Raw genomic sequence first — 12,565 nt, 5'->3', positions numbered from 1 at the left:
CATGAAGTGGAGAACACGATGCCTGAAAGCGATAGTTGACCTTCTCGTTATGCCATAGTTGCCGAATGAATGCACCAACGCTGGTGAAGGAGGCTGTCAATACCTTCGTAAATGATCACGACGGTGAGGTATTTCTCAAGGGACTTTCCCTGTTTTACACAAACCAAATTTATCACACATTCACGAAATTTTATAATATCAACGAATTAACTTCCATATTACATTATTCGGCCTTTTTATGTGTTTCAATTATTTTAAAAGAAATTTTTGTTAGCACTTTAAACAAAACAAATAGGATTTCAACGCGTCTTGTAGTTTAAATAACAAAATCATTAGTGACTGATGCTGAATAAAAATAAGAATTACTTACCAATTAGCTGTTCGTCTAGGGAGGGAGATATACATGCCAGTGTGCTCTAGAATATCCCAATGATTTGGACTATTTAGAGTTAGGGATATGATGACTTATATAATGAAAAAAATTAGAAAAACTACCTCGGTACGAGACGGGATTCGAACTTGGGTTTTTAAAAAAAAAAGGTTACGGTAGTTCCTTCCCAGTGATATGCCTCCTCAATGCTTCGGAAATTACCATTGTAATTATAATGTAATAGTTGTGACTATATCAAGATGGTGTTTCAGAATAAAATTCTTGATGGTTGATTAGGAATGAAGTTACAAGAGATCGACATTGCGCTATTTATTTACAATTCACAACTAAAATCTCTTTCTCTCTCTCTGCTTTGAAAAACGCGACTGTGCGTATTTATGTACTCTCGTCGTTCGAAACACTGAATAATTTATATTCGGCCCTTTGACTGTATTTGAATATTTAGGAAGATATATGACAATGATGCATCTTCTTTCTCTCTACCACTTCTTTTGATATTTTTAGTGACACTTTTTTATCCCTTCGTCTCGGACATTTGTCTTCCCTTGGACTTCATGAGCAACATCAGAGGAAAAGATAGGAATAGAAGAAAACAAGAAGACGAAAAAAATATAAGGACAAATAAGCCAAGCATATAAACAAGATTTTTCCCCCCCCCAAACTAATCTTCTGATCGAGTTTGAATCATTGGTTGGAGGAACCGTTAATTGTCATACATTTTCTGCACAGCTTCGGTAAACGATCAAGACGGATTAGGGGACAAGTTTTGTTTCCTCTTCCTATTTCTTCCTTTTCCTATTTTTCTTCTGATGTTGTTCATGAAGTCAAAGGGAAGACAGATGATGATGAGAAGACAGAAGATGATGAGATAAAAAAGTGACACTTAAAAATATCAATAAAATAATTTAACAGTGGGTCATAACCTGCTAAGGGCACTGCACAACACAGAAATATGTTAACAAACAGAGAATGCCGAAGCTATTTATATACAAAGTATATTTCGGTATTAAAATTTTCCCTATAGATAAAAATTAAAATTAAACTTCAGTTATATAACTCGCTATTCTATTTCTAAATGAAATGAGTACAATATTAGCAATTATTATAAAACAGAATTAATGACCGTAACAGCATCTTTTCTATCGGTATTGCAATACCCTTTGTATAGCAAAGACATTGCAATACTTATGTTAGTAGAGATAAACGAAAATTTGAATCCTGGGAACATTAAATAGTCATTACCGTGATAACAAGTATTTCGAATGTATTACATTTTCTTTAAAACACACACACTACGAGGGAGCGGGATCCGGAAAGTTCTGATAAACACCTACAAAATACAAATAATACAACCAACAAAGATAGAGCATTGCAAGGATATAAGAAAATAAGTTACCTTCATTACTCTGCTACTAGTATATTATTTCTTGTGGTTATATCAGTTGATTTAATATCATTTTGTTCTAGGTGTTTATCAGAACTTTCCAACCCCCCCCCCCACTCTGGTATTTCTTTATAATTTAGACTACTTATCCTAATTCACTCCCTTAGGGATGCAGCCTTACTTTCTTCGCTTTTGATCCCTGATACGAGGTCTAATTTTTGCATGGTAATTTACGAAGAGTTTTGTTCTGCTTGTATCCGAAGTACCTTCTCTGCTCAGGCAAAAACTCTTCACCCTGCAAAAATTAGGCCCTCAACTTAATTTTGTACATTAGGCAATCCAAGGCTTACCTAATGTTACAAGTTAGGCTGTCCAAACAGTTGGCCAATTCAGATGAGAAAAAAATATCAATAAGAGTTACAAAATGCCTCTTTTGTAAATGTCATTATGGAATTGTGCATTCTAGTCCCCTAATTAAAATGCAGTAACATTTTCAATCCAAACTCCTTTAACAATTTACTTCACATTTTTTTCCTCATCTAAATAAGTGTACATTATTAATATAACATTTTCTCATGTTCTGAACTGATGTGCTTACACGCTTTCAACTTGAACACGTTGTGCGTACTAACTGTTTAATTCCTTCTGGATAAAAATGCTTGTAAAAGCGCACTTCGTTCCACACTTCAATTCTGATGTTTTGCAAGATATTTTTCTTGTCTACAGAAAATTACTGCAATTTGATTAAATATTGAAAAAAGAAATGACAGTCCCCGAAAATATTAGACCTCATCACGTATAATCTGCAGTGCACATTTTGTGTAATATTTCTTTAATAAACATGCAGGGAGAAAAGCATTAAAATGAGATATACATTCAAATCGTAAGTGGGTATTAACATTCAACACGGGCCTTATTTTCAACTGTCAGTGGAGATGGAAAATTTGGTAGTCGGAAAATTATTTTCCTGTCTAAAACTCTCGCTCCGAGGTAATGTAACTAGATTAAGAAAGGCGTTAAATAATTTCGCAAACAGCACTGTGTGTGCTGTTTAATTTTACAGGAGTTGCTTCTCGGTAATTGCATGGATTACGTCGCCATAAAACTCAATAACGCTGCAAGACAAGTTTGGATACAAAAGGAACACACGAAGCAGAAATACGAAAATAAATGTCGTTTGAGGAAGGCGATATTCATGATCACAATACTAATGTAGAAGCAGTAGGATTATTTAATTCTATGATGACCTTAAGAACGATATACAAGCTCTCCGACAGACGATTTTACACTGTTTCCAAATATTTCTTTTAAAGTACGGTTATTATGAGTTTCAGCGGTATTTTTCATTTTAGCACTGCAGCTACAAAATATGCAACTATATTGTTTAGATTTATTCTCGATATTTGCTGTTGCTGCAAGACAAGCAATTATACTGTAGAGTGTAAAATATATGACTGCATTGAGATATTGTAGAGCAACGTTCTTCAACCATTTACACCTGCGGACCGGGATAAATAGGAGAAATATTTCGCTGACGCTGACGGCTAAGACAGAAATATAAACCAATGTAGATAGTATTTTATTTATTAAATCCAATGTTATAAAATTGCAATTTTTAGCTAGTGCGACATCTGCTGCTGCTTAGAGTTAGTAAATTTGATATACATGGCTGGAGCATTGTTTCTGGGAGACGAAAAAAGTTTTGGAAATTTTTGGCGGACCGCCAGGAAATTTCCGCGAACCGGTGTCGATCCGTGGACCACAGATTGAAGAACAAGGTAATTTAGAGGAAATGACTTCAAGATATACAGCTGTTGAGACTTATTCTAGAAGTCTCTCTGCGACATCTGCAATTTAAGCTTACTCTAGAAGCAGTTGCAACATACTCAAACATGGAAAATTTCTATTCGAAGCTGAACATATTTTTGAGACATTTTCTCTTGATTATCACTGTTCAAAAAATTCAATCCGATGTGGCTATCCAAGGGGAATATATAAAGGTGGATAAATGTCTAAGGGTCTATTTTCTTTAAATTTCTTTAAATATTTCTTATCGAAAATTAGTAATGAACTAAAAGGATTATTTTTTAAATTGAGAAATTTATTATTGATAACATTTATTCATTAATTTAACATTATGGGGATCGATGAAGAATCAAGGATTCCATGAAGAGGTCAATGTTCTAAACGTTTGCTAACTCCTGGTTTAGAATTTTCTTTGTTACAAGTGTTTGCTGTTGAGTTTTATAAAGGTTGTACTAGGTAAACATTTCGGCGAAATTCATCTCCTGCCCTAAAGGCTGTGAGTATTCCTCTGCTGTCTTAAATGTACAACATAATTGTCCTTTTATGACTACTTAAAAAGAGGGCGGGGAAATGATGTCGTCTTTGCTTAGAATAAACCTTTTTGACCCCGGCCGCCACTCACGCTTCTCTTAGAGAAGAGCTGTAAATTGGTGGCTGATTTCGTACCCTCAAGGTGGGTCAAGGTACAATAATCTTAAGGTTTCGGAAATTTTTTCCCAAAAAGTTTGTTGCAATATGACCTTTGAAAATAAATTTCAAATTTGAAAAAGAAATTTCAAGAGATTTCAGTTAGCTGCGAATAACGAAACTTCTCTCTTATTTTTCAAATTCGTTTTGCACCGTTTTTTGATTGATTAATTCTTCGCAAAACCATTTATTGCATTGGAATACGTTTCATGCAAAAGCAAAGGGGGCAAGTGGCAAGTTTTATGACTAAATATACCTACGGTCCATCGATCCAACTAAGAAAACCGACAAAGATTACTAGAGAATAGATTAGCCACTGCCCTAATTCATTACTGCAAGTAAGCGTCAAGTTCTTTTCAGCCGTCAATTCACGTAACACATACATCTTGTCCGTCACACACGACTTTTTCTCCTGTAACCTACAGGTGATCATTTGTCACACTGCATGTTCCTTCGTGGAGGAAAAAGTCATCGAGTTAGTCACCTCAATAATCAAAGCGTGTCGCAATATTTGAAAGCATGGTTTGGACCCTAAAGGAAAGATGTCACGCTAGGCTGAATCAATTAGCTGTTGTGAAGGACTACGACTGCAACAGTCCAAGCGAACATTAGACATGGTTTCTGCCAAGCAAGACATGAAATGGATAAGTGAAATTTCTCTATAGGTGCAGAGTGTCTGTAATGAAATGGACTGTGTAAAATTAATCTCGATTAGCTGTTAATATTTCGAAGTATAACATTAGGACCTTCAAAATAATTAAGTCACTTAAATGAATAATTCAGAAATTTTGAAAGTCATATTCAAAGTAACTATTAGTACTACCTGCATAATTCCTTGACGTAAATGTCGTTTAACTCAAGATTAGGTTATTTCTTTTAGTAAGGTTCTTAGAACAGCTACTCTCTCTCTCTCTTCCCGATGGCTTGTTCTATTAGTCGCACGTATTTAATCTAACTGAAATTAAGAAGATTGAAATGGCCACTTCATATTCATTTTCTATTATTATTATTATTATTAATATTATTATTAAGAGAGATTCATCGAGGTAGGCCACATGATACACACACCGCTATCATACTTATTCTTGAATTCATTCACACTGCTTGTACTCACAACATGTAATGGCAATCCAATCCAATCACGCACCATCCTATGAGAGAAAAATCCAGCCCTCACACCCATCTTGGCGGCCTTTATTCTCAGCTTTCAAAGATGCCCTCTCGTCCTTTCCCCACCCACCATAAATTGGAAAATTCCTTCAATTGAAATCTTGTATGACCTTTTCAAAAGTTTGTAAGTCTCAGTCATCACCCCACTTTCTCCTGTTTGCTAGTGTCTGCAGTCTACAGGTTCTCAATCTGTCTTCGCAATCAGTATTCCACAAACCTGATATAATTTTTAACACTCTCCTTTGTACTTTCTCTCCAATATATCAGAATCAGAAACCAGGAGGCCAGACCTGCGCACAGTAGTCCAATTGAGGTCTTATCAAGGCCTTGTAAAGAGGCAAAATAACATCCTTATCTTTACATGTGAACGTTCGTTTCAGCATTGCAATTATCTTTTGAGTTGTATTTGCAATCTTTGCCACATGGGACCTGAACTTCAACTTCCTATCTATTAACACTCCAATATACCTAGCCTCATCAGTTTCTTCTAGCCTAATCCCACCAATATAATACGACATTGGATATCTAATCATGCCGAAGTGAATGACTTTACATTTACTGACATTGAACTGACACCCATTTTCCCATTCCCCGCCTATTCAAATCATTCTGCAAAGACTGCATATCGGCGGCATTCCTGATTACCCTACCTATGTTTGCATCATCAGTAAATAACTATGTCGCTTGTAAAAGTCTTCCCAATACCATTAATGTACAGATTGAATAACAGTGTACCAAGCACTGATCCTTGTGGTACACCACTTGTTACCTTAAACCTTGCAGACTCACATGCCCCGTATACCACGTTTTGATATCTGTCAGTCAGCCATCCTCTTATCCGTGCTAATATTGTATAATCCAAACCCATTTTCTCCAATTTATGCAACGGTCTTCCATGCTGTATTCTGTCAAAAAGTCTTAGCAAGATCCAAAAGTATCATGGTGTATCCATTCCCCTTGTCTTGTTTAATGGTAACATTGTTATAGAATGTGAGCAAGTTGCTAAAACATGGCCTTCCTTTAGTAAACCCATGTTGTTCATTGTAAAGTAGAGATTCACTGTCAACCCATTTCGGAATGCGAGCCCTAACCAATTTTTCCAAAATCTTCACCACCACTCCTGAGATACTAATTGGTGGATAGTTGGATACATCGGCTTTTGCAATGGAATTACCCTTGTGCAATGGAATTACCATATATTCCTTCCATTCCTTCGGAATCTTCCCTGCTATGAGACTTATATTAAACAGCCTGGTGAAAGGAATGGCCAGTTCGGCTGAACACTCTTTTAGCACACGTGCTGATATTCCATCAGTCCCTATTGTTGAATTCTTATTCAATTTGTGCAACAGCTCTAAAACCTCGGCCTCGCACATCTGCGTTTCTTCATCTAATGAAGCGGTAACAGTGAGCTTAATGTTGCGTTCACCAGGTTGATAGCTTTTAACAAAATGGGCACTCATTAACTGAACAACCTCTTCTGCATCTGTAACCTTCATGCCGTCTGGATTTATAAGAGTTATTATTTCATATTCAGTCTTTCTTTTACTTGCAGCATATCGATAGAATTCTTGTGGATTTTCTTTAGCACGCAGAACCAGTTTCTTTTCATACTCATACTTTGCTTTACCAACAATACAAAACTACGAAAATGGTAATTTCTTTTAATGAAACCCCTACAAAGTGAAAATACTATCCTAGAATAATCTGTTATTCCCATTTTAAAAGATTTAATAATTACCAAGGCTTTGGTAATTATTAAAAGTAATTATTATTTGGTAATTATTTGGTAATTATTCCCACAACTGCAAAACATGCAGTTGTGGGAATAATACTCTATTCCACAAAAAGCTGAGAAAACATGTTGCCGCAACCGGACTACCTATATACCATCTTCTTTAGACCGCATAACTTTCCAATATATGCGATTTAGAATGCAGTATCGATATTCTGTGGATTACTGATATGCACATATACCTGTTTACTTTGGTATTACCTGTAGGTTCTTTTTGACTGTAAGAAGGACTTTTGCTACATGCTCACTTTGAAGTAAAGTCCCACAATTTATAATATGAAAGCGAGTGTCCAACTTCTGTTCCCTCTTTATACACATAATGTATTATGTATATAATCGTATATTCAGAAGTGTTACACTAGAGCCGTTTCACTGTTATTGTAGTGTTTAGCTCTTCTTTTATGCACTTATTTTTGTTTGTTTTAATGTCATAATTTCTTTGAAAACAGGAATGCAAGAGTTTACTTCGAAAAACCCTGCTGCCATTGTAAGGGGAATTGTTTTTCTTTTCGTTTTTTTTAATTGAACTATATTACTCTGCGCAATCCTGAACCGTTGAGTTATGTAAAACCACTTTTACTTCACAAACTTAATGACATTCCTTAATTAAATATCAGCCGTATTTTCATCATTTAGTACAGTTCCTAATTTTTTTATAGCTTCGAAAAGAAGACCCTGGCTGATTGATAGAAGTACATTTTTTGTGGCATACAGCACTACTAAATTAGTCTGTTGAATTTTTAAAATTTTATTCTTAAGCAGTTTAACTATAAAATTAATAGAATGAGGGAACAGTCAAGGAATGGTTAATTAACCAAGAAAAATTGGTGCTGAAAAAGTGTAGGGATAATGTTCATTCATATAGAATTTTGGACTAATAAATGGTGTTTATTTTTTATTTTATCTAATTTGTCACGAGAGAATTTTCTTTCCATTCATACTTACAAACCTGGGTTAGAGTTCAGGTTATATGGAATACTCTGATAATAAGGAATACCGCTGTTTCTCGCATACAACCACATCGTAAACCTATGCAGTGAAAATATCAACTATGTTCAGGGAAATATTCGAAGGATCACGGGGGCAAGGGATTGGATTCAGTGTGAGCTGCGGGCCCATACTGTGTGTGCTGATGTCGATAATATTGCCAGTTTTTCAAGGAGGAATAATTAATTATTTAATTTATTTTTGACGATTATGTTTATTATGAGTTTTACTATATAAAAACACAAATAGCTGTTGTTTTGGATGGAAAAGCATTCTATATTACCATAGTATTCCATATATCCCCCCCCCAAATGTATATTTCGAAAATCTTTGAATAAAAATATGTACTCGAGATAAAGAAAATTCGTAAACAGAAACTGTGGTAAAATATTCTGGATTATATTTAGAACAGAGAAATTTAGTTTTAGCAGTTTTCATTTTAACTCTCAAAAGCAATATATATATATATATATATATATATATATATATATATATATATATATATATATATGGACACATGTTAAGTTACCCCAATTTTCGTTTCAGTCTCACTACTGGCAGCGGATAAAATCACTTGAAAGTAAGATGAGATTATATGCATCGCCTTCGCGCTTGCTAGGTGGAATAAAATTTATTCAGTTTTCCTTCAAATTTGGTTTCATTTAGATCATTCTAATACCAAAATTAAGCAAAAAAAAAATGTTGTGGTTTCTGTTGCGTATGAAACATGGAGCTTTTTTTGTCTAAATTTTTGTATCACTTTGTTATTTTTGTTAGTTTTACGTAAACAATAAAGTGTACAATTATTCCTCGTATTATCAACCTAATCCTTGCACTTTGGAGTGGATGAAAGTCTATTGAAGTGTCTCAGGAAGCGAACTTCAAGGCTAATCTTCTAAATTACAATTGTCAAATAAATTTCAGAGTCAAACGTTTATCATTTGATTTCGATAAAAAAAATGTGATTCTTTGATATAACCTAAAGTACAGGTTTTCCCATTCGTGTATTCTAATGAAAGAAATCCATTCACTTTCTAAACAGCTGGTTAGCGTGTGATCACTTTTACGTGATTTTACAGTGTCTAAAAGTTTAATTTAATATAAAACAACTCATCAGTAAAAAAAAATAAGGTGTAATCACAAAGTTATAATTTATTAAATATATTTCAAGATATTAAATGGTTTTCAAAAATTTAAATTTATTATATTATTTCATTTTTATTCTATATCAAATAACTAATTCCTTTAGATTTTTATATGCAAAACAAAATATTAGTTATATTATAAGTTATATTATCATTTTAAGGCCGTACATAAAAATGCACTGAAAACATCTTGTTCATAAAAATGCACTGAAAACAGCATAATAAAAAAAAAGTAATAAAATAAAATTTAAGAATAAATGGCCAAAGTATAAGTGACATTACCTGGTAAACATATCTTATGGGCGTAGATGGTGAATACCGGAAACTGGGAAACAGTTAAGGCTCCTGGTCGTTGGGTGGCGCTGGAAGTAAACAATACACAGAGTCCAGTCTCAAAATTAACAGACTGACAGGAATCATTGCTCCAGCAATGTGTAAGGCAGTCCGTTAGATGCAGTGTACCAGGTAATAAATCAATTGTATCATCTGGCGCAGTATATACATATCCAGTGACCAGTTCAAAGGTCATATACCCGTTGTGGCACTCTGAAAAATTAACTATAATTAATTTATGAAAGTTTTAGTGATAAAATTTTAATTTAAGAGATTTATGCCTTGAAATATTCTTTATAAGAGAAGAAGATTTCATATCATTAATTTAATTTTAAATTAAGCTGACAAATTGAAATTCTGACTTGGAACAAGAATAATAGCAATATGCGAAGGGCCGGATTTATATCAGTAGGGAAGTGATGCGGTCTGAGTGATTTAGACCGCATCACTGAGGGATATATAAACACAAACCAAGGGGAACTGCGGTTAAAATGACACTGAAATTGACCATTGTCTTCCGCAATAGAAAGCAAGTAAAATTTTCAAAGAATTATTAACCAGATTGGCCACACAGAAGGAAGGAATGAGATGGGGACTGGTCTTGGCTGTATGATTAGTGGGACGGAAATTTTAAAATCGATATAGGCCCATGCATCCAGACGAAAAAAAAAAAAAAAAAACTAATTAAGAACATAGAAAGGATGCACTATTCCAGGTCACTACATCAGTGGGTAAAATGGCATTAAAAGAAAATAAAAAAGAACCCAAGTGCACTGAGGGATTCATATGACCAAAAGAAAAATAGAAGGGAAAACCAGAGGAGCAGTAATATTGAATCGGGCTTAATAAGCTTCCAAAACTTATAACCTTCGTTATTTTTCGATCGCTGCCTTGACTGTTGATGAATTAATGAATATCCGAGCTGACAGTGCAGTAATGCAACTTGTCTATGCATTATAGAAGTTATTTTATTTGCATTTATCAAATAGGCAACATGGGTAGTGACAGGTATAAAACTCGCTTATAAATGATGTAAACGAATTCCTCCTGTGATATCATCGGCGTAATAGACTGAGTGACGCTTCAGATTTCAACTACACCTTTTCTTGTATACTATTATCGTTGCCGCTCCTCGTTCTTTATCCTTTGATTTTGAACATATTAAAGTTGATTATCCTTCACCTTCGAAGGAGGGATTTGAAGATGCAATATTTTCTTCGAAGGGTGGGGAGAGCGCGAAGTTAAATTGATTAAATCTCCAAACCAAGCTTTACCTTGATTATTAAAACTGGTTGATTATTAAATTGACTAAACAATCGATTATAAGAATCAATTTTAGGTAAAACTGATATTTAAATATTTAAAATGTTTCAAACAAATATTGTCGGTATATAATTCGTTCCATAACGTAACAATGAATTATAAAAATGAGATTTAGAAAACGGTCTTAACTGTTGACTTATCAAATCAAATGATAGGAGTTTCCGGACGTATTGTACATCAAACGCAGGTTAAATTTAAATTTTTTAAGTTACATAAACTACCAGTGGGCTAAGTCAAAATAATCCTCAAGGATTTAAGTCTTGAGGTCTTTTGTTCTGATTGACTTGGCAAATATTGCAACTATGCCAAAATATTCCAACTCGTATTTGTGAAGTAGCAAACAAACGGAGCATGCAAGTTGTATCTGTATTAGTCATAGATGGACTTGTTGCTAGAATTTTGTTTTTCATTCTGCAGATTAAGCCTTCATTTTTTCATATATTATATAGACATTAAAATTGTCAAATAAGATTTTAAAATTATCTTTGTGAGTATTTGATTTTTTAATGAGCAAAATTAAATATTAGACATCCATTACTTCAGTATCTCGTTGGTTTCAACTATCATTACCTAATGATGATAATTTAATTTAGAGCTAGGATCAAACATTATGGTTTGAACATGCAGTTGATATCCGAAACGTACGTACTGAAGAATATTCTGAACTTCAAAACAGCCAAACTTTGCACAACAATGGGAAGATATTATATAGTTTAAGTTCATAAGCTTTTAGATGAATACATTATATCTAATTTTGACAAACAAAATTAAAATTCGTTAATTTTACAAGGCTGAAAGTGTAATACGAATATGTGAAGGGGAAAAAGAGAAATTTCAGGATAAAATTCAATTTTTTATTGCTTGCAGAAAATTCAACGGATCATATTTTTTTCTGTTTCTCAAAAGAAATTAATCTCTGGATTTTTTTTTTTTTTTTTTTTGATATATCGGTCTTCTGAGCTTCGTTAGTACTTAATACATTAAAGTCTTCACAAATCTTCTTTGGTCCACTGGATAATTTCTTTTATTTAAAAATTATTTTCTGCTATGTTTATTTAAAATTTCTCTTGAGTTTAAAATTCTGGACGCACAAGAAATAAATTACAGACTACTTTTTTACTGTGAATAACTCTTAAAACTTTGAAGTACTATTTTCTTCTTTCTTTCTTTCTTAAGCGGGAATAAGGCATTCTTACGAAATCAATGATTATACTTGTTCTGTTTTTTGTCCACTTATGGAATCGATGGTAACTCATTAAGGGAAACTGCTTGTATTAAGAATATAAAAAATAATTCTGAAATGATATATACGTTATTTTAATAAGCATGTGTGTGTGTGTGTGCGTGCGCGTGCACGCACACACACACACACACACACACACACACACACACACACACACACACACACACAGGAAGGAACTACCCACATTTCAGTAAGATTGATTTTTCTCTTATACAGACATTTCAAATACGATTTTTATCAAAAACTATTTGATGTCCAATACTTTATTCTATTAAGGTATTATACATCAAATAGTTTTTAA

At 33.7% G+C, this 12,565-nt stretch overlaps 1 protein-coding gene across 1 annotated transcript in view; it reads right to left on the bottom strand.

The window, feature by feature from the left end:
- LOC150094406 (uncharacterized) overlaps window positions 1–12,565 on the bottom strand; it is a 127,814-nt gene that overhangs the window by 73,348 nt on the left and 41,901 nt on the right. The window contains exon 2 of the mRNA XM_090412462.1: window positions 9,648–9,911. Within this exon, the coding sequence (XP_090268588.1) occupies window positions 9,648–9,911 (264 nt within the window). The remainder of the gene's footprint in view (window positions 1–9,647; window positions 9,912–12,565) is intronic.

The sequence above is a fragment of the Typopeltis vanoorti genome, chromosome 22 (genome assembly GCF_054136105.1).
Source record: "Typopeltis vanoorti isolate ZY-2024b chromosome 22, IOZ_Tvanoo_1.0, whole genome shotgun sequence".
In the NCBI taxonomy this organism is placed as follows: Eukaryota; Metazoa; Arthropoda; class Arachnida; order Uropygi; family Thelyphonidae; genus Typopeltis; species Typopeltis vanoorti.
Note: the sequence above shows the minus strand (reverse complement) of the source record. Positions and strands in the feature narration are given on the sequence as shown.